A 22,079-nucleotide genomic window follows, 5' to 3' on the forward strand; every position below is an offset into this window, starting at 1 on the left:
TTCAAATGACGGCACCTGGACATGGGACACCGAGGTTTGGTGCATTCGGGTCATTGTCACATTGCTATTTTTGGGATCTTGCTGGGCACAGATGAGCTTCTTTCAATTGTAAATGAACACCTCTGGTAAGACCAGCATCCCGAATTGCTCTGGAACTGAGTGACTCCTTTCAGGCGGTAAGTCTGTTGCCCCAGACCGTGTAAGCGTGGCAGAGTTAATTCCTGGAAAGAAAACTAATGAACCCAATGGTGACGATTTTCTCATAATGGCCATTCCTGACCTCTCCCCATAACGAAGCAAAGAATTGCGGATGCTGGAGATCTGAAACGAAAATAGAAAGTGCTGGAGAAACTCAGTAGGTCTGGGAGCATCTGTGAAGCCAGTCCTGAAAGAAGGCTCACTGGACCTGAAACATGCACTCTGTTCCTCTCTCCACAGATGCTACCAGACCTGTTGGGTTTCTCCAGCACTTTTTTGAATTTTAGTGATTGAATTTAAACTCCAGGGTTGGATTTGAACCCATGTTCCCCCAAACTATAGCCTGGGTGCCTGGATAACTCTTAGTAATACTAACACCACTCCACTACAATGTTCCCCATGTTGTCACAGTGTCTACATTTCAAAAGCACACCATTGGCGGTTAAACTCATTCACAGGCTGGAAGGTGATAAAAGGTACTAGCGAAATGCAATTCTATCTTTGTTCTCACCTCCTTTTCTACGACCAGTCCTCTCATTTGTCAGCAATTATTGACCAGTGTCACTCAGTTTGGGATCATTCTAGCAGTCTGATGGAATTCTCCCCACTTGCCCTGGATGGGAGTAGCCCCAACAACACTCAAGAAGCTCGACATCACATGCTTGGCCCCACATCCACAAACATTCACTCCCTCCACCACCGATGCTCAGAAGCAACAGTGTGTAACATTCACAAGATGCTCCGCAGAAATTTACCAAAGATCCTCAGGCAGCACCTTCCAAACCCACGACCCACTTCCATTTAGAAGGACAAAGGCAGCAGATATATGGGAACACCAGCCCCTGCAAGTTCCCCTCCCAGCCACTCCCCATCCTGACCTGGGAATATATCACTGTTCCTTCAGTGTCGCTGGGTCCAAATCCTGGAATTCCTTCCCTAAGGGGCATTGTGGGTCAACCCACAGCACATGGGGACTGCAGTGGGTCAAGAAGGCAGCTCACACCCACCTTCTCAAGGGGGGGGGGGCAACTGGGGATGGGGCAATAAATGCTGGACCCAGCCAGTGACACTCACATCCCGAAAATAAATTTTAAGATATCTGTAATCCCAAATCAGAGAGTTGTGAGGGAGACACAGTTGTCTCCTTTCCTTTGCTGACAGTTTCTGGTACTGGTAACTGTTAATTCTTCCGCTGATTGAGTTGTCCTGAACATAATCTCAGTGAGCAGCAGTTCTTGTATTATCAAAGAGGTTACCCTGGTAACAATTTTCTCTACAGCTTAAAGATCCAGGATATAAGAGAAAGCTCAACACATGCCCTTGAGCTGGAACATTCATCATCTTTTCCTGCTTGTCAACCTCATCCCTCCCTCATAATGCAATCTCCATCACCCCCTGCCCACCCAACATCCCTCACCCCATCTGCTAAACCCTCCATCTCACTCCCTGCAGGGAGTTCAGATCCTCCAGCAAGGGATAAAAGATGCTCATGAGGAAAGTCTCCAGATCCTGGGACTACTTCTAAACAGGTTAAGAATGATTCTTAACCACCTAACAGCCACCTAGAATGCACCTCCTCTCACCCAACATCCTACAAAAATTCCATCCCCTATTCCCAATTCCTTCGCCTCCGCCGCATCTGCTCCCGAGGTGGGGCATTCCACTCCCGGACATCCCAGATGTCCTCGTTTTTCAAGGGCCGCAACTTCCCCTCCACAGTGGTAGAAAAATGCCCTCAACCATGTCTCCTGCAACTTATCCCTTGCACCCCCTCCCTGCAATAACAACCAAAACAGAATCCCCCTCGTCCTCACGTACCACCCCACCAACCTATGAATCCAACGCATCATCCACTGACACATCCGCCATCTGCAATCTGGCCCCACTACCAAAGACATTTTTCCATCCCCACCCTTATCTGCTTTCCAGAGAGACCACTCTCTCCGGGACTCCCTTGTCCGCTCCCCACTCCCCTCCAGCCTCACCACCCTTGGTTGGCACTTTGCCCTGCAACCGCAGGAAGTGCTACACTTGCCCCCACACCTCCCCCCACACCCCCATCCCAGAACCTAAGAAGACCTTCCACATCAAACAGATGTTCACCTGCACATCTGCCAATGTGGTATACTGCATCCACTGTTCCCGTTGTGGCCTCCTCTACATTGGGGAAGCTGAACGGAGGGTTGGGGGCTGCTTTGCAGAACACCTACACTCAGTTCGCACTAAACAACTGCACCTCCCAGTCGCGAACCATTTCAACTCCCCCTCCCATTCTTCAGACGACATGTCCATCAAGGGCCTCCTGCAGTGCCACAATGTTGCCACCCGAAGGTTGCAGGAACAGGAACTCATATTCCGCTTGGGAACCCTGCAGCCCAATGGTATCAATGTGGACTTCAGAAGCTTCAAAATCTCCCCTCCCCCAAATGCATCCCAAAACCAGCCCAGCTCATCCCTGCCTCCCTAACCATTCCTCCCACCTCAAGCCCCACACCCATCTCCTACCCACTAACCTCATCCTGCCTCCTTGACCTGTCTGTCCTCCCTGGGCCAACCTATCCCATCCCGAACTCCCCATCTACACTCACCTTTACTGGCTCCAACCCTGCCTCTTTGACCTGACTGCCTCCCCTCCACCTTTCTTCTCCTTTATCCATCTTCTATCCGCCTCTCCCTCTCTCCCTATTTTTTTCAGAATCCCCTTCCCCTCCCACATTTCTGAAGAAGGGTCTCGACCTGAAACGTTAGCTTTCCTGCTCCTCTGATGCTGCTTGCCCTGCTGTGTTCATCCAGCTCTACACCTTGTTATCTCAGATTCTCCAGCACCGGCAGTTTCTACTATCTCTGTAAGAATGATTCAAATGGGTTTCTTGTAAAGTGTAAAGATATAGCAAGGCTGGGAGGAATACTTCTTCAGATAAGCGAACCCATGGTTCAAAACCTTAGACAATTGTGTGGTTCACAGAAATATCCGAAAGAATTCTCGTGATGGATACAGGTAGAGGGATAGATTGGGAATGGCAGGGTTGGGGGGGGTGCAGGGTAGAGTCAGAGGTAGAGAGAGATTAAGGGATTGAAGATGGAGACAGAGTGGGTAGGATTGGAAATATTGTGGGAGAGACAGAGAGAGAGAGAGAGAGAGTGATTGAGAGATTGGAAATGGAGGGAAAGGAAACTGAGCGCTTAGTGATGGAGATTGACAGAGAGAGGGTTTGGAGTTGCAAGTCAGTAAAGAGAGTGATATGAAATGGAGAGCTGGAGAGACTGAAGATTGAAGAAGAAAAAATGGAGTGATTGAGGGACTGGATTAAAGGGAGAGAAACACTGAGGGTTTAGTTGGGTAGAGAGTGTGTGTTTGGAATTGGAAGTTTGGAAAGACAGGGATTGGAGATGCGGTGGGGGGGGGCGGAGACAGAGAGATGGTAGTGGTTGGAAATGGCTGCAGGAGGACATTGAGGAGAAGAAGATGGAGAGAGAGAGATTCAGATTGGGGAGCTCATGGTTCAAAACCTTGGACAATTGTGCAGTTCAGAGAAATACCTGAAAGAATTCTCCTGAGTGGGGGAATGGTGCAGTCAATTTTGTAATGGGAATTGGTGGGAAATTTACCTGGGAATGTTATCCTCAGCGGCTGCAATCGCTCCCACAGCCAGCACAAACTTTGTGATGGTCAAAGAAATTAACTTTTACTCCAGCAAAGTTTAACTTAGAAAGAATTTGTACAAGCAACAGCAGAATACACAATCAGCTTGGGGAAAAAAGGACAATTTGTGTCTGAACAGGCTATTAATTCACTTGAAATATGTTTTTTTTTGTCATATTTTTCCAACAATGTGTCCCAAAGGCTTGCAAAATATGAGAATGATAATCGTATCAGGTTCACAACTAAAGATAGATTAATTATATTCCAGCAGGCCACAGATCTCAGATATCATTTTCAAAGCAGCGCTACTCATGGGATCTCAACATTCATTTGGGGAAATCATACGAAAGTGATCAGAAAACAAACCACACAAGAAACCTGAATGAAATTAACAAAAAATACAGCACTGTCACTAAGAATCATAGAATTATACAGTACGAAGTGGTCTTTCAGCCCATCAAAGCTACATTAAATCTACACTAAGTCCCATTTTCCTGCACGTGGTCCATAGCCTTCGATGTTGTATTCAAGATGGAGGCAGGGAGAGACTGAGAGGTTGGAGATGGAGGCAGGGAGAGACTGAAAGGTTGGAGATGGAGGCAGGGGCAGACTGAGAGGTTGGAGATGGAGGCAGGGACAGACTGAGAGGTTGGAGATGGAGGCAGGGACAGACTGAGAGGTTGGAGATGGAGGCAGGGGGAGACTGAGAGGTTGGAGATGGAGGCAGGGAGAGACTGAGAGGTTGGAGATGTAGGCAGGGACAGACTGAGAGGTTGGAGATGGAAGCAGGGAGAGACTGAGAGGTTGGAGATGGAGGCAGGGACAGACTGAGAGGTTGGAGATGGAGGCAGGGACAGACTGAGAGGTTGGAGATGGAGGCAGGGAGAGACTGAGAGGTTGGAGATGGAGGCAGGGACAGACTGAGAGGTTGGAGATGGAGGCAGGGACAGACTGAGAGGTTGGAGATGGAGGCAGGGAGAGACTGAGAGGTTGGAGATGGAGGCAGGGACAGACTGAGAGGTTGGAGATGGAGGCAGGAAGAGACTGAGAGGTTGGAGATGGTGGCAGGGAGAGACTGAGAGGTTGGAGATGGAGGCAGGGAGAGACTGAGAGGTTGGAGATGGAGGCAGGGAGAGACTGAGAGGTTGGAGATGGAGGCAGGGAGAGACTGAGAGGTTGGAGATGGTGGCAGGGAGAGACTGAGAGGTTGGAGATGGTGGCAGGGAGAGACTGAGAGGTTGGAGATGGAGGCAGGGAGAGACTGAGAGGTTGGAGATGGTGGCAGGGAGAGGGAGGGAGTGGAAATGGCAAAGAGAAGAGAGGTTGAGAGATTAGAGATGGAATTGAGAGAGACAGAGTGGATTTGAAAGAGAGGCGAGGTGGGGGGGATTGGAAGTTGAGGGAGAGAGAGGGATTGAAAGATTAGAGATAGAGGTAGAGAGAGATTGAGGGATTGGAAATGCATGCAGGTAGAGGGAAGAAGTGGGAATGGGAGAGAAAGATATCAAGGGATTAGAGGCAGAGGTAGAGAAAGATTAAGGGATTGAAGATGGAGACAAGGAGGGTGGGATTGGAAATAACGGGACAAAGGGAGAGATTGAGAGATTGGAAATGGAGGGAGAGAAAACAGGGTTTGGTGATGGAAATTTACAGAGAGAGACAGAGAGAGAGAGAGATAGAAGCTTGGAGTTGGAAGTCAGGAAAGACAGTGATTGAAATGGAGGAGAGAGAGTTGGAGAGATTGAAGATTGAGATTAGAGATAGAGGGAGAGAAACGCTGAGACTTTAGCTATGGAGACGGGTAGAGTGAGTGTGTTTGGAGTTGCAAGTTTGGAAGGACAGGGACTGGAGATGGTGGGAGGGAGACAGGCAGATGGTAGCGTTTGGAAATGGCTGAAGGAGGACACGGAGGGGAAGAAGAGGGAGGGAGAGAGTCTCAGAAACTGGAGTGAGAGACAGACACAGATGGTGTGGTCTCTGTTCCCACAGTTTGTTGATATTGGTAGATAAGCCTGAAAGGAGACAATATCACTTCAAGAGTCCAGCAGCATTCCCCACTCAGTGGGGTACTTCCTCTGAGAATTTGGACTTTTAAGTGTAATCACATTGTGAGAGATTTATTGCTGTGATAACTTAAGGCAGCTTAATAAAAGGACTTTCACGAATGTAGGAAAGAGGTGTAACTGAACGAATGTAGGGGAGCGTAACCTGTCTCTGTAACCCTCTCCCTATCTCTGTAACCTCCTCCAGCCCCTACACCCTCTCCCTATCTCTGTAACCCCCTCCCTGTCTCTGTAACCCCCTCTCTATCTCTGTAACCTCCTCCCTGTCTCTGTAACACCCTCCCTATCTCTGTAACCCCCTCCAGCCCCTACACCCCCTCCCTATCTCTGTAACCTCCTCCAGCCCCTACACCCTCTCCCTACCTCTGTAACTCCCTCCAGCCCCTATAACCCCTCCCTATCCCTGTAAACACCTCCAGCCCCTACACCCCCTCCCTATCTCTGTAACCTCCTCCAGCCCCTACACCCCCTCCCTATCTCTGTAACCCCTTCCAGCCCCTACACCCCCTTCCTATCACTGTAATCCCCCTGATTCCCATCGCTCTGACTTTGGGGGCCGTGCCGTCATGTTCCCAGGGTCCTGAGCGAGAGAGAAAGAGAAGGTTAGGCAGACAAAGGGATGGATAATGTTGTGCTGGGGTGAAAGGGAAGCTAATAATGCGTAGTGGGTGAAAATGGGTTGGCTGTGAAGGAAGCCATCTATCTGCTCACAGGGCCTGGGTGTGGTGTTTGTGGTGAGGACATTGGAGAAAGTGTTCAGGCCCTAAATGTATTGGACTCAATTAAAATCCTAAAGGCCGCACAGTTCTCAAGTGGAAAGTGAGGTGTGGTTCCTCCAGTTTGCGCTTTGCTTCACTGGAACACTGCAGTGAGCTTGAGACGGAAATGTAGACCAGGGAACAAGGCGGTGTGTTAACATGGCAGGGAATTGGAAGCTCGGGGCCATTTTTACAGACAGAACATATCGTGCGAAGGGGCCACCCAGTGTATGTTTCATTTCCCCAGTGTAGAGGAGATCACATTGTTAGCAGCAAATGCAGTCGGCTAGATTCTTGGAAGTGAAGGTGGAATGTTGCTTCACCTGGAAGGTATGTTTGGGCCCTTGGAAACTGGGGGTAAAGGGGCTCTAGGGTGATGCATCCTCTCTCTGTCTTTCACTTACATCGTACATTCAATGGGAAGTCGATCCGATTCTTCATTCCTTTCACTGACGGCACATTTGCTTCACAAGTCACAATGTCACCATTATCCTTTCTGTCCACGGTAAAATTCACTGAGCTGGTAATCTCAAAGACTTTCCCTGTCTGGAGTCGGCTGCTCACTCCTGTATGGGACAGACACAGAATGACATCATTAATTAACCTCCAAAAATTCTAAATCATCTCCTGTTGACATTCAAATCTACAACCAGTGCCATAAACCCCAATGGGCTACAACAAAATGTCAAAGGCTCATTGAAGGGACAATGGCCCTTTGGGAGAGAATTCCAGGATTTGACCCAGTGACGCTGAAGGAATGGCGACATATTTCCAAGTCAGGATAGGGGGTGGCTCGGAGGGGAACTTGCAGTGGCGGGGTTGGGGGGGGGGAGCGCAGTGGCATTCCCATGTACCTGCTGCCCCTTGTCCTTCTGAATGGAAGTGGGTTGTGGGTTTGGAAGGTGCTGCCTGAGGATCTTTGGTGAATCTCTGCAGAGCATCTTGTAGATGGTACACACTGCTGCGACTGAGCGTCGGTGGGGGAGGGAGTGGGATGTTTGTGGATGTGGGGCCAATCGAGCGGGGGCTGCTCTGTCCTGGATGGTGTCGAGCTTCTTGAGTGTTGTTGGAGCTGCCCCCATCCAGGGGCAAGTGGGGAGTATTCCATCCCCCTCCTGACTTGTGCCTTGGAGATGGTGGGTCAGGCTTTGGGGGGAGTCAGGAGGGGAGTTACTCGCTGCAGAATTCCCAGCCTCTGACCTCCTCTTGTAGCCGCTGTGTTTATGTCGTGAGTCCAAGTCAATGCTAACTCCCAGGTTGATAGTGGGGTGTTCAGTGATGGTAATACCATTGAATGTCAATAGCAGTGGTTAGATTCTCTCTTATTGGAAATTGTCATTGGGTGATACTAGCGTGGGGTAATGTCACTTCCTACATACCTAAGAGCCAGTGACTAGATTGTCTCTTACTGGAGATGAACATTGCCTGGCACTTGTGTGGCATGAATGTTCCTTGTCACTCGTTAGCCCAAGCCTGGATATTGTCCAGGTCTGGTTGGGGCGTTAACTGCTTCAATATCTGACGAGGTATCATGCTTAATCGTAAGACCGCCTCTGAAAGTTTGATGCTAGCATGTAATAAAAGACATTAACTTCTTTCCCCAAATTCCTGGGGTCTGACCCGGAAGTGTTTGGGGTCCCAGAATGGGTGGGATTCCTTTTGGAAGCAGATGGACAGGAGCGCTCTCAGAGTCTCATTCAGTGTTGAATCTGGTGTTCCTGGATTACTGGTCTGTGCAGGAACATTGCCAGCCTCAGTGCATCTGTGTGGAAGGCTGGCAGTCTGTGAATGCTCTGGTATAATTCACTTGCCAATGTGTTGGTTCCAACTTGCAGCGAACGAACTGACCAGCACAGCGAGTTGGACTGCAGTCAGTCATGAAAAGGAATTCAGTGAAACATCAACAGACAGAAACTGGACTCCCTTCTCTCTCACTGGCTACTGGCCAGTGCAGTAAAATCGAGTGCAGTCATTCAATCAGCCAGGATACAGTCTATTACATAGAATCAAAATAGTGCTGGAGGACATTCAGCCCATTTCATCTGTGATAGCTTGGAAACAGGCTGATCCAATTAGTCCCCACTCTCTCCTGCCCCCGGCTCTCCCAACCTGCCCTTTTTTCCCTTCCTATGTTTTTCTCAAACCCCCCCCCCCCCCGACTTTGAAAGTTCTTGTGAGTCTGCTCGCTTTCAGGCAGAGCGTCTCCAATTAAAACAAGTCACTGCAGCAGAAACAAATTCTCCTGCTGCGACTCCCACCCCACCTCTGCTTCCTTTCTCAAGCTGTGTCCCTCGTTGACTGACCACCCCACCCCCACCCCCGTCCCTGGGTTCAGTGTCTCTCCCATTGACTCGATTGGAACCCCCTCAGGGATTCAACTTCCCCCTTAACCTTCCTCACTTCGAGGGGAACGATCCCAGCCTCTCCTGGTCTCTCTTTACATGAACTGACTTTCCTCAGCTTTGGATTCAATTTTTCTAAATCCCCTCCAAATTTGCAGGCAGTAAATCCTTCACTTGGTACTGTGAAGCCAGATTAATCCTTCAGCAAACAACGAGCCAGGCAGCGAGAGACCGCAAAGCATTTTGCTTGCAATACATCATTGATCAATGGGGATGCCAGAATATTAAAGAAATTGTTTCAATACAAATGGACACATTTGCAGAGGTAGTTTAACAGTTTAATGTCATATTCAATTCTCATTAGAAAAAACAACACGGGGATACAGAGTAAAGCTTCCTCTACACTGTTCCCCCATCAAACACTCCCAGGGTTAGAGACAGAGTAAAGCTCCCTCCACATTGTCACCATCAAACACTCCCAGGACAGGGACAGCACAGGGTTAGATACAGAGTAAAGCTCCCTCTACACTGTCCCCCATCAAACACTCCTGTGACAGGGATAGCATAAGGTTAGATGCAGCGTAAAGCTTTCTCTACACTGTCCTCATCAAATGCTTCAGGTACAGGGACAGCATGGGGTTAGTGGCAGAGTAAAGGAGTGAAAAATACAATTCAATTTGAATAAATACTGCATTTTTGTAAAACAAACAAGGGCAGAACCTATCCAATTTAAAGTCAGGCCTTGGGTCATGTTGCAGAACAGACAGACCTAGGGGTTCAGGTTTTTATGTTTGTGTCACACATATAGACAGGATGGTTGAGAAGGTGTTTAGCACACTTTTCTTCGTTGCTCAGACCTTTCAGTATAGGAGCTGGGACATCATGTTAAGGTTCTACAGGACATTGGTCAGGCCTCTTCTGGACACTGTGTGCAGTTCTGGTCACCCAGTTATAGGAAGGATATTATTAAACTGGAGAGGCTTCAGAAGAGACAGTAGGAACTGCAGATGCTGGAGAATCTGAGATAACAAGGTGTAGAGCTGGATGAACACAGCAGGCCCAGCAGCATCAGAGGAGTGGGAAAGCTGACGTTTCGGGCCTAGACCCTTCTTCAGAAGAAAGAAGGGTCTAGGCCCGAAACGTCAACTTTTGTGCTCCTGAGATGCTGCTTGGCCTGCTGTGTTAATCCAGCTCTACACCTTGTTTTCTCAGACTTCAGAAGAGGTTTATCAGGGTGTTGCTGGGACTGGAAGGTTTGAGTTATCTATAAGGAGAGCCTGGATAGGCTGGGACATTTTTCTCTGTAATGTAGGAGGTTGAAAGGTGACCTCGAAGAGGCTTATAAAATCACGAGGGGCAGAGATAAGGTGAATGGAAGGCGTCATTTCCATATCATGGCAGACTTCAAGACTGGGACCATAATTGTAGGGTGAGAGGAGAAATATTTAAAAAAGGAGGGCAGAGGATGGTTGGTGTGTGGACAGAGCTTCCAGAGGAAATGGTGGATGAGGGTACAGTTACAACATTTAAGAGACTTTTGGATAAGTACATGAATAAGAAAGATTTCGAGGGAACTAGGGCAAATGCAGGCAAGTGGGAGTAGTTTAGATTAGAATAATGGTTGGGATGGACTGGTTGGACTGAAAGGACGGTTTCTGTGCTGTATGGCTCTATAACTGTATGACATGTAGAATCTATTAACAAGTGAGAAGGGTGAAAGCCATTTATGTGTTACTGACTGCACAGTGAATGCATGCAGCCAATTTGTGGTGTCAATGAGATTAATGGTACACTGTAATTCAGGTAAAAAAGATTTGATTTGAATTTTAAATTGGTAATCCAAGTGCACACACATTGGATGGTTAAAAAACAAAGGAAGAGAGAGATGTATTTACATTGACACAGCATCACTCTTGCCCTCAGAATTATGTAAATCTTTGGGATTCGTGAACATATTCAGCAGACAAACTGTGCACAGCAGGACTGCGGGATCATCAAATCAGCAAGTTACCAATTCACATGATTTAGTGAGGTTTATTCAGACGTATATCTGGCTGCAGGAGGCCAGTGAGAACTATCTGCTCCCCAGTCTCATGTCTGCTATCTTACCAAATCAGGGCTTTGAGATCTATACCTCACAGCACTGACCCTCCGACAGCGCAGTGCTCCCTCAGCACTGACCCTCCGACTGTGCAGCATTTCCTTGGTATATTTGAATTGGGTGCTTCTAGCTAGGAACAGCACTTATTGCCTTGAGAAAGTGGTGTTGAGGTGCCTTCTGAAAGTGCTGCAGTCCCCGTGTGCTGTGGGTTGACCCTTGGGGAGGGAATGCCAGGATTCTGACCCAGTGACACTGAAGGAACGGCGATATATTCCCAAGTCAGGATGGGGAGTGGAGGGGAACTTGCAGGGGGCTGGTGTTCCCATGTATCTGCTGCCCCTTGTCCTTCCCGATGGAAGTGGGTCGTGGGTTTGGAAGGTGCTGCCTGAGGGTCTTTGGTGAATCTCTGCAGCGCATCTTGTAGATGGTACACACTGCTGTGGCTGAGCATCGGTGGGGGGAGGGAGTGGGATATTTGTGGATGTGGTGCCAATCGAGTGGGGGCTGCTTTGTGCTGGAAGGTGTCGAGCTTCTTGAGTGTTGTTGGGGCTGACCCCATCCAGGGGCAAGTGGGGATTATTCCATCCCACTCCTGGCTTGTGCACTGTCCATGTTTTATGGAGTCAGGAGTTGAGTTACTCTCTGCAAGGTTCCCTGCCTCTGACCCTGCTCTTGTTGACACTGTTTGTGTGGCTAATCCATTTCAGTGTCTGGTCAATGGTAATCCCCAGGCTGTTAATAGTGCGGGATGCAGGGGTGGTAAAACCATTTTATGTCAAGAGAGGATAAATCAAAGAATCACGGAATCACAGAATGTCTACATTGTCCATCGAGGCCTTTCAGCCCATCAGGGTTGCACCCAACCCTTCACCTTTCCCTATAACCCCATATTCCCATGGCTAACCTACCTAGCCTGTACATCCCTGGACATTATGCGTCATTTAGAATCGCCAATCCACTTCACCTGCACATAGAGTCATACAGTCATACAGGATGGAAACAGGCCCTTCGGCCCAATCTGGTCCATGCTGGCCATCAGCTCACGCCAATTGCCCACGTTTGGTCCATATCCCTCTCAACCCTTCAATCCATGTAGCTATCAAAATGTTTTTTAAATGCTGCCATTGTACCTGCCTCAACCATCTTCCTCTGGCAGCCCATTCCAAATACGCAGCACTCTCTGCGTGAAGAATTTGCCCACCTGGCCCTTCTTAAATCTTTTCCCACTCACCTTAAACCTATCTTTGGATTGTGGGAGGTAGCCCACGCAGACACGGGGAGAATGTCGCAATGCAAGTTATTGCTGTTGTTGTGAGGTGTTTTGAGACACTCTGAGGTTGGATGGGTGCTACTGAAATGTGAGGCTTTTCTGACCCCAGTGGGAATTCCATATCAGTTAACAGATATCCTTTCGGAGGGTTTAGAGAGTACTGGGTTTGAGTGTGTCTGTTACGCTGAGGTTCTGAGGAAGGGTCACCGGACCCCGAAACGTTAACTCTGAATTTTCTCTTCACAGATGCTGCTTGACTTGTCGAGCAACTATTGTTTTCATCTCTGGATTAATAGCCCAGTAATAATACCACTCGGCTTTCCCTGTATCCGCATCTTCCAAAGAGGCACTGCAGGATCAAGAAAGGGCCGAACAGCCCTGATCCTGAGCTGTGGAATATTGACGCAACACATTCCTGACCCGCTCTGATGTGCTCCTAAATGTCAGTTGCTGGGGGATGAATTCCTGAATTAATCAGTTGGATGACTGGCTCTTTTGAGAATGCCAAAGTTTGTTGGGGGGTGGGGGGAGGTGAGGTGCGAATAGAGAGAATTACTGCAAGAATCTTTGTTGGCATTCTTCTTTCAGAAACCCACGCCCTCAGTAATTATGCTATCGTTTCAAAAGTGCAGCTTTCAGGCTCAGCTCTCTTGGCAGAAAAGATTCCTGTCAGGACAGTTTCATGTCACCAACCCCTTTAACCCACCCATTTCACAATCAAAATTTCCAACCCTGCAATCAGAGTGGAACTACATTCTCTGAAATAATCCAGCAGCAGGAAGGGAGGTCTCATTAATTCTCGGGGGTCAGTGGTGGTGGACCAGGGAATAGGCCCATCCATAAAACGTATTTCTCTCATATTTACCACCCCACCATACAGCTGTACGGTAGGAAAACAGGTCCCTCAGTCCAACTTGTCCAAGTCAACCAGATGCCCGGAATAAATCCAGTCCCTCCTTTGCCAGCATTTAGCCCATATCCCTCTAAACCCTTCCTACTCATGTTTCCATCCAGATGCCTTTTAAATGCTGTAACTGTACCAGCCTCCACCACTTCCTCCGGCAGCTCATTCCATACACGCAGCACCCTCTGCATGAAGAAGTTGCCCCTCAGATCCCTCTACTCTCTCACCTTAAACCTATGACTCTCTAGTTTTGGACTCCCCTACCCTGGGGGGAAAAGACCTTGTCTATTCACCCTATCCATGCCCCTCATGATTTTATAAACCTCCATAAGGTCACCCCTCAGCCCCCGATGCTTCAGGGAAAATAGCCCCACCCTATTCAGCCTCTCCCTGTAGCTCAAACCCTCCAACCCTGGCAACATCCCTGTAAATCTTTTCTGAACCATTTCAGAGTTCACAACATCCTTCCTGTAGCAGAAAGACCGGGATTGAACGCAGTATTCCAAAAGTGGCCCTAACCAATGTCCTGTACAGCCCCAACATGACCCTCCCAACTCCCTATACTCAACGCACTGACCAATAAAGGCAAGTATACCCAACACCTTCCTCACTGTCCTGTCTACTACCTTCAAGGAACTGTGAACCTGCACATCAACATTTCTTTGGCCAGCAACACTCCAAAGGGCCTATTAAGGGTCTAAGTCCTGCCCTGATTTACCTTACCAAAATGTAGCACCTCACATTTATCTCAAGAACTTTTGTGGCTATCTGTGTCTTTTGCAGGGCAACTAGGGGCAAGTGATAAATGCCTGTCCGGCCCAGGTGATATCCCTGACGGAGGGATCGTCCAACCATAATGGCACTGAAGAAGGCCACTCTACCCACTGACCCCATACTGGCACTCTCTCTGCCGAGCAATCCAATCAACTCCACTCCCCTCTGCCTCCCCGACCACACTCTCTTCCCAGAGCTCCACAAGTTTAGTTTCTTTTCAAGCGACCACCCCCAGAGCCTCGGGGGGAGAATCAGGGACTCACTCCCTGTAAGAGTGTCAAAGGCAGAAATTCTCACCCCAGTGACCAAGCATTTGGATGTGCACTTGCGATCCCCAAAGCCTACATATCCAATTACTGGAAAATGGAGTTTGAACAGCAGAGTGTTGATGGGCTAAAGGGCATCTTGCAGTGTTGTAAACCTCTGTGACTCCAACTGACATCTATTGTCCGTTCCATCACCAACTTGTAGGCAGAGAGCTCGAAGTGATTCCCACACACTTCCTCAGAAAGGTCTTCCTCACTACACCCTTTGTACCTCTCACCCAGAACCTTAAATCCATTGGCCCATCAGTCCCAGTCAAATAAGAGAATGGGGGAGGGTTTCTATCCTACTGCTCGCACAGGTCATTCTATAGGGACAGTGGGCAGGGAGCTTTACTCTGAATCTGACCCTGTGCTGTCCCTGTCCTGGGAGTGTTTGACGGTGGGACAGTGTAGAGTGAGCTTTACTCTGTATCCAACCCTGTGCTGTCCCTGTCCTGGGAGAGTTTGATGGGGGACAGTATAAAGTGAGTTTTACCCTGCATCTAACCCCGTGCTGTCCCTGTCCTGGGAGTGTTTGATCGGGGACAGTGTTGAGGGAGTTTTACTCTGTATCTAACCCCGTGCTGTCCCTGTCCTGGGAGTGTTTGACGGGGGACAGCGTAGAGAGAGCTTTACTCTGTATCTAACCCCATGCTGTCCTTGTCCTGGGAGTGTTTTGTGGGGACAGTGTAGAGGGAGCTTTAATCTGTATCTAACCATGTGCTGTCCCTGCTCGGGGAATGTTATTGGGGACAGTGTAGAGGGAGGTTTACTTTGTATTAACCCTGTGCTGTCCTTGTCCTGGGAGTGTTTGATGGGGGACAATGTAGAGAGAGCTTTTCTCTGAATCTAATCCCTGTGCTGTCCCTGTCCTGGGAGTGTGAGATGGGGGACAGTGTAGAGGAAGCTTTACCCTGTATCTAACCCCAAGCTGTCCCTGTCCTGGGCATGTACAGTAAGCAGTAATTACCCTCTTTGAGAGTGAACGTCTCGGAGATGTGGCCTGGATGTTTGTGCACGCATAGGAATATCTCTGGGAACCGGGCCTGAAAGCTCTCTGCAAAGCACTACGGGAAAATCCCAAAGGAAAACCCTTACCTGTAATTTCTTTCTTTCCACGGAACCATCGGATTTGAGCCGGAGGTTTACTCCGGGGAACGGTGCAAATTAAGCTCGCGAGGCTGTTCGCCACCAACTCTCCCTGAACCTCCACAATTGGCTTTGGGGGCACTGGAAGGACAAATGAATGCAATTAGCCAAGTCCTGAGCATCACAGCCAGTATCGCTCCATTAGATTAGATTCCCTACAGTATGGAAACAGGCCCTTCGGCCCATCAAGTCCACACCGCCCCTTGAAGCATCCCACCCAGACCCATCCCCCTATAACCCACACACCCCTGAACACTACGGGCAATTTAGCATGGCCGATCCACCTAACCTGCACATTTTGGACTGTGGGAGGAAACCGGAGCACCCGGAGGAAACCCACGCAGACACAGGGAGAATGTGCGAACTCCACACAGTCGCCCAAGGCTGGAATCGAACCCGGGCCCCTGGCGCTGGGAGGCTTCAGTGCTAACCACTGAAGCATCGTGCCGCCCTTATTATCACACTGTCCGTCACCTTCATGTTCAGTTCCACAGTCCCGACAACACTCAAGAAACTCGACACCATCCAGGAGAAAGCAGCCCCCGCTCGATTGGCACCACATCCACAAACATCCCACTCCCTCCTGATCCTCTGACAGTGCAGGTCTGGCTTCTGCTCTTGTTAGCGCTCCATCTCTCCCCTCTCTCTCTCTTTCAAGTCTTTCTTCATCCTCTCTCTGTCATGAATTACAAGCTGCGATTGGTGCCTCAGAGAGAAATAGTTGTCTGAGCTGGAATAAGTCTATCTAATCTCCTCTCCGCTGGAAACCTGTCCCAGTATCTCCAATGTCTCCACATAACAGGAAATGTTCAGTCCTGGAACCATCCCCCTGAATCTTTTTCTCTTCCTTATCCTCGACCTTCTATTCCTTTCTGAAGGTGTTGTCCAGAAGTAGTCACCGTATCTCAGCTCATCCTTCACTAGAGGTGTTGTCCAGTTTTTCTGATGACCTCCTCAGCTTTGAGTCTGTACCCCACTCATAAAACTCGCCATGCCTTATACTTCATTCAGCATGATCTCTACTTGTTCTCTCACCTCCATTGATTTGTAGAAATATTCACCCAGGTCCCTCTACTCCTGCACCCTCTTTTGGAATTTTCTATCGTCAGTTCACGTTCTTTCTTCCAAAATGTTTCACCTCACATCTTCCAGCATCAAACTGCTGAGCCCCGCAGCCCATCTCTATCCTCCTGAGTTTGGTCTCCATTCTCCTCAGAGTCCATGAGACTTCCCCCTCCCTCCACTCGATCCCGTCTCTCCACACTTCCCCTCTCCCTCCACAGTCCCCACATTCTTGCCTTTTTCCAAGAGCTCAGTTGAGGACAGGGATGTTGAGTAGAAGAATTCCTGGTGGAGGGAAATCAGTGGGAGACATTCGAAATGGAGTGTGCGGTTCAGATACAAGGAGTCTCCCGTGGGGAGACATAATTGGAGCGGGAGTAGGCCATTTGGCCCAGCAGGCCTGCTGTGCCATCCAATAGGCTTGCGGCTGATTGTCCAAATCAGTCCCCTGCTTCTGCTTTGTCTCCATACAAGTTTAAACCTCAGGACTGTATCGAGCTCTTTCTTGTAAACATTTAACCACTTTCTGTGACAGACAATTCCATCAGCTCTGGGTGAACAAGTTTCTCCTCATTTCAGTCTTAATTGCCCTACCCCATATTCTTATCCCTCATTCTGGCTCCCCAGTCATCCTACCTGCATTAAGCCTGTTAGAATTTTACAGGTTCCCATGAGATCGCCCCTCATTCTTCTCAACTATCGACCGAACCGATCCAGTATCTCTTCATACGCCGGTCCTGTCATTCCAGGAATCATTCTGGGGTGCCTTCACTGCACTCTGTCCCTTGCCAATACATCCTTCCTCTGAGAAGGAGATCTCAAACTGCACACAGAATACTCCAGCTGTGGTCTTACCAAGGCCCCTGTGCAATTTAAGTTGGAGATACTTTCTCTCCAAGGATCACGAGCCATTGGAACTCTCTTGCCCTAGTGGGGTGGTGGTTGGATCACTGACTATCTGTGAGGTAGGGCTTGATAGATTCTTGGCTAACAAGGGAATCACAGGGGATCGAGCAGGTTGGGAAGAAAGTGGAAGTGCGGCCATAATCAGGCTGGCCAGGGCTATACTGATTGGCAGAACAGCTTGATGGGCTGAGTGGCCTTCTGCTGCTCCTAGTTCATATTTTTGTGACTTTGCAATCTCATGGCGATAGGATGGTGGAAAGGGTAGTTGTCTGGCATGCTCCTTCAGGGGAGCTAGAATGGATTTGCTGGGCAGAATGGCCTCCTTTAGTTTTGCAAGGTCTCTCCGATTCTGATCGCAGGGCAGACAAGGCAGCGCCAGCAGTCTATCACTGCCAGTCTTAGTCTGACAACATAACCTTCAGATCAGCAAAAACGAAACTTGTTCAAGCAGTCTAAGGCTTATCACAACCATTTGATTAGATTAGCAGGTTGTAATCACAAAGATAGTCATTATCCTCTCTAGATAGTCCAATTACCAAACAATTTAAACTTCACACTGTCAAAAGAATGACGAGATGCAGACTGCAGGAATGCCAGAATAGTGACTTATGAGCAATCCACAGTTACATTTCTCACAGGACTATTGATGGCAAACCAGCTTTGTAAATCACAGAGCCCACCCAAAGTGGGCAGAGGGTCTGCATCTGGCACTCTCCTCCTCTAAGGCCCCAATAAAGACTGCCCTTTGACACCTCTCCCTAATGTCTCTCTGTGTGGCCCTCATTATGTCTGAACGGGGTCAAAATGGAGGCTATCTTGTCTCTCTAAACCCAACTGAAGAGCTTAGAATGAGGAAGGGTGTTAGAGTCTTGGCATAAAGGAGTCTTCCACTTGTGGACTGAGGTAGGGAGAAATGTCTTCACGCAGAGGAGGTTGGATCTATGGAATTCTCTCACACACAGACCTGTCATTGTGGTCAGCCAACACTGAGATTAATCCATTTCCTGGGCAATGACAGACAGGGAGGGAAAGTGGAATTAGCATAAAATATCAGCCATGATCAGACTGAAGAGGGGACCACATTCGAAGGGCAGAATGGCCTTATCATGGTCCTGTTGAACAGCTTTAAAGATGCTGAATGAACCTGTATTGACATCAGACCTGTCTTGGCTGAGATTACTGACGGATTTCATCAGACATTCCCTGGACAATAAGGTCCCCAGGTCAGCTCATCATAACCCCTTCAACAAAACTCCACTCTCACCCACTTTCTGAAGAAGGGTCTAGGCCCAAAATGTCAGCCTTCCTGCTCCTCTGTTGCTGCTTAGCCGGCTGTGTTCATCCAGCTCCACACCTTGGTATCTCCACTCTCTAATCACTTGGATCAATCTGAATCTGACCTGACTACAAACTCAAACAGACACTTCACAGCCATGTACCAGGCATTCACACTCAAATACCCACAGATTCACACTCTCACATGCACAGACTCTCAGACACACACACACACACACACACACACACACACACACACACACATACACACACACACACACACACACACACACACACAGTCAATCACATGTTCAACTCATTCACACATTCATACTCGAACACTCAATTTACACAGAAATACATTTACTCACGCTCACACACACACACACACACACACACACGCACGCACACACACACACACACACACACACACACACACACACACACACACACACACACACACACAAACATTATATCTCCCTCAGTACTTACCCTCTGATGGTGTGGCACTCCCTCAGCGCTGACCCTCCGACAGCGCCTGCTCCCTCTGCACTGACCCTCCGACAGTGTGGCACTCCCTCAGCACTGACCCTCCGACAGTGTGGCACTCCCTCAGGACTGACCCTTCGACAGTGCCCACTCCCTCAGCACTGACCCTCCGACAGTGCTCACTCCCTCAGCACTGACCCTCCGACAGTGAGGCACTCCCTCAGCACTGAACCTCCGACAGTGCAGCGCTCCCTCAGCACTGACCCTCCGACAGTGCTCACTCCCTCAGCACTGACCCTCCGACAGTGTGGCACTCCCTCAGCACTGAACCTCCGACAGTGCAGCGCTCCCTCAGCACAGACCCTCTGACAGTGCCCACTCCCTCAGCACTGACCCTCCGACAGTGCGACACTCCCTCTGCACTGACCCTCCGACAGTGTGGCACTCCCTCAGGACTGACCCTCTGACAGTGCCCGCTCCCTCAGCGCTGACCCTCTGATGGTGTGGCACTCCCTCAGCACTGACCCTCCGACAGCTCCTGCTCCCTCAGCACTGACCCTCCAACAGTGCGGCGCTCCCTCAGCACTGACCCTCCGACAGTGCCCGCTCCCTCAGCACTGACCCTCCGACAGTGCCCGCCTCCCTCAGCACTGACCCTCCGACAGTGTGGCACTCCCTCAGCACTGAACCTCCGACAGTGCAGCGCTCCCTCAGCACTGACCCTCCGACAGTGCTCACTCCCTCAGCACTGACCCTCCGACAGTGTGGCGGTTTCTCAGTGCTGACTGTCCGACAGTGCAACGCTCCCTCAGCGCTGACATTCCCACTGAATTGCCGATAATTACAGCAGTGTGGGAACGAGGGATTCTTTGTAATATCTCTCTGCTTTTACCAAGTCTGATGATGTAAATTCTCAAGGGATTCCCTGTTATCCCTTTGATGGTGGAAATATGTTGAAGGGAGCAGTGATGGCTCTCAAAATCATCCAACATCATTTTACATCTATCCAATTAACACTCAACAGCAAGAGCATGAAGGACAAATGCATTCACTCTGTCAGGCACTCAAACAATAATTGAATTTATTAATAAATAAATATATTTTTGAATAAACCTGTTAGAATCTTTAACAACAATCTCATTCTAATCGAGTGCTCTTCACATGCATAATTTAATTTGCACTTCATAACATTGTAAAGGTCATTAAGATCTGCTGTATTCTTTAATTAAATATTTAAACCTGCCAAATGTTTAAAAATATGTCGGCTTTAATTCCCTCTCCACCACTCGTTTTCCAAATTGCATCTCTGACACTGTCTCTTTTGTTTCCATTGAGAGATTTTAATACAGGCTTTTCTCCCATGCAGTGCAGGCTGGGATAGCTCTACCTCCATTGTTATCTCCAAAGAGGGAGTAGCAATGGACTTCTGTTTGCCATGGGGGTGCCACACAGAGAAAGAACATTCATGAGAGTGTGAGAAAAGAGCTCAGAGGAAGGATGGTGCAAAGCAGTACTATCTAGAAAACAAATGGATGAATTCACACACACAGCCAGATGATAGGCCAAACTCCCCTTTTCTGTGCTGTAGATTTCCAGACCAGGTTAAACAGTTGATTGGACTACTTCACTGCTCAGTAGAATTTGAGCTGCTGGGAATAAAGGCAAATGCTTATAGAGAAGCTGATGGGCATGCTTTAGCAATCTGTCAGATGTAGAGTTCTGTTTACTTGTGTTCAATGAACGTGAATGTTGAATTTGAATTAGAGTTTTTTAGTCTGTTTGTGTGTGTGTTAGAGTCAGAATATGAATGATCAAGGGCTGGACTGTCTGAGGGTCAGTGCTGAGAGGGCGTCGCTCTGTCGGAGCGTTAGTGCCAAGGGAGTGCTGCACTGTCAGAGGATCAGTACTGAGGGAGTGTTGCACTGTCAGAGGGTCAGTGCTGAGGGAGCGCAGCACTGTCGGAGGGTCAGTGCTGAGGGAGTGGGCACTGTCGGAGGGTCAGTGCTGAGGGAGTGGGCACTGTCGGAGGGTCAGTGCTGAGGGAGTGCAGCACTGTCGGAGGGTCAGTGCTGCGGGAGCGGGCACTGTCGGAGGGTCAGTGCTGAGGGAGGGGGCACTGTCGGAGGGTCAGTGCTGAGGGAGTGGGCACTGTCGGACGGTCAGTGCTGAGGGAGTGGGCACTGTCGGAGGGTCAGTGCTGAGGGAGCGCCGCACTGTCGGAGGGTCAGTGCTGAGGGAGTGCCGCACTGTCGGAGGGTCAGTGCCAAGGGGAGTGCTGTATTGATCCTGTTTTAGTATGTGGGAAGTGTTTAGACACAGAAGGAAGCCACTCAGCCCACTGAGCCTGCACAAGCTCTTCAAATAGGCATTATTAAACACAGCCAATCTCATGCATTTCCCCATACTCTTGCAAATGTTTTCTACCTGGATAATCGTGCGATTAGTTTGTGTGCTTCACTGGTTACTCCGACAACTTCACTCCCAAATATTTCATTGCTTTCGTCACTGTTTGTGATGGAGGGTGAAAGGTTCTAGGGAAATGCAGTTCCTGTCTTTAAATCCCAGTGGGGGAGATTGAGGTGAGTTTCACTGGCATTTGGCACATTTTAAAGTCTTTGTCTCTCAGCCCTCATAGGACAGTCCAAGCTTCTCCAATTTGCTGGAGGAATTGAAATCTCTCATTGCTGGTGCCGCACTCATGAATTTTTGCTCACAAATGCTCTCATGCCCTTCGCAGAGCTTACAGCTTGGTTTCAGCGCCAGGTTCAATGTGATCTCTCAGCTGTTATATTGCCAGAATGCAAGGTGTGGGGGGGGGAGGGAGGTTGGTGGGTGGCAGT

The 22,079-nt window shown here is 49.0% G+C and overlaps 1 protein-coding gene across 1 annotated transcript in view; it reads right to left on the minus strand.

The window, feature by feature from the left end:
- cadm4 (cell adhesion molecule 4) overlaps positions 1-22,079 on the minus strand; it is a 198,204-nt gene that overhangs the window by 42,781 nt on the left and 133,344 nt on the right. The window contains exons 4-5 of the mRNA XM_059641283.1: positions 15,457-15,588; positions 7,067-7,228 (exon numbers count right to left, since the gene is read on the minus strand). Coding sequence (XP_059497266.1) covers positions 7,067-7,228; positions 15,457-15,588 — 294 coding nt within the window. The remainder of the gene's footprint in view (positions 1-7,066; positions 7,229-15,456; positions 15,589-22,079) is intronic.

This window comes from Stegostoma tigrinum, chromosome 41, assembly GCF_030684315.1.
Source record: "Stegostoma tigrinum isolate sSteTig4 chromosome 41, sSteTig4.hap1, whole genome shotgun sequence".
In the NCBI taxonomy this organism is placed as follows: Eukaryota; Metazoa; Chordata; class Chondrichthyes; order Orectolobiformes; family Stegostomatidae; genus Stegostoma; species Stegostoma tigrinum.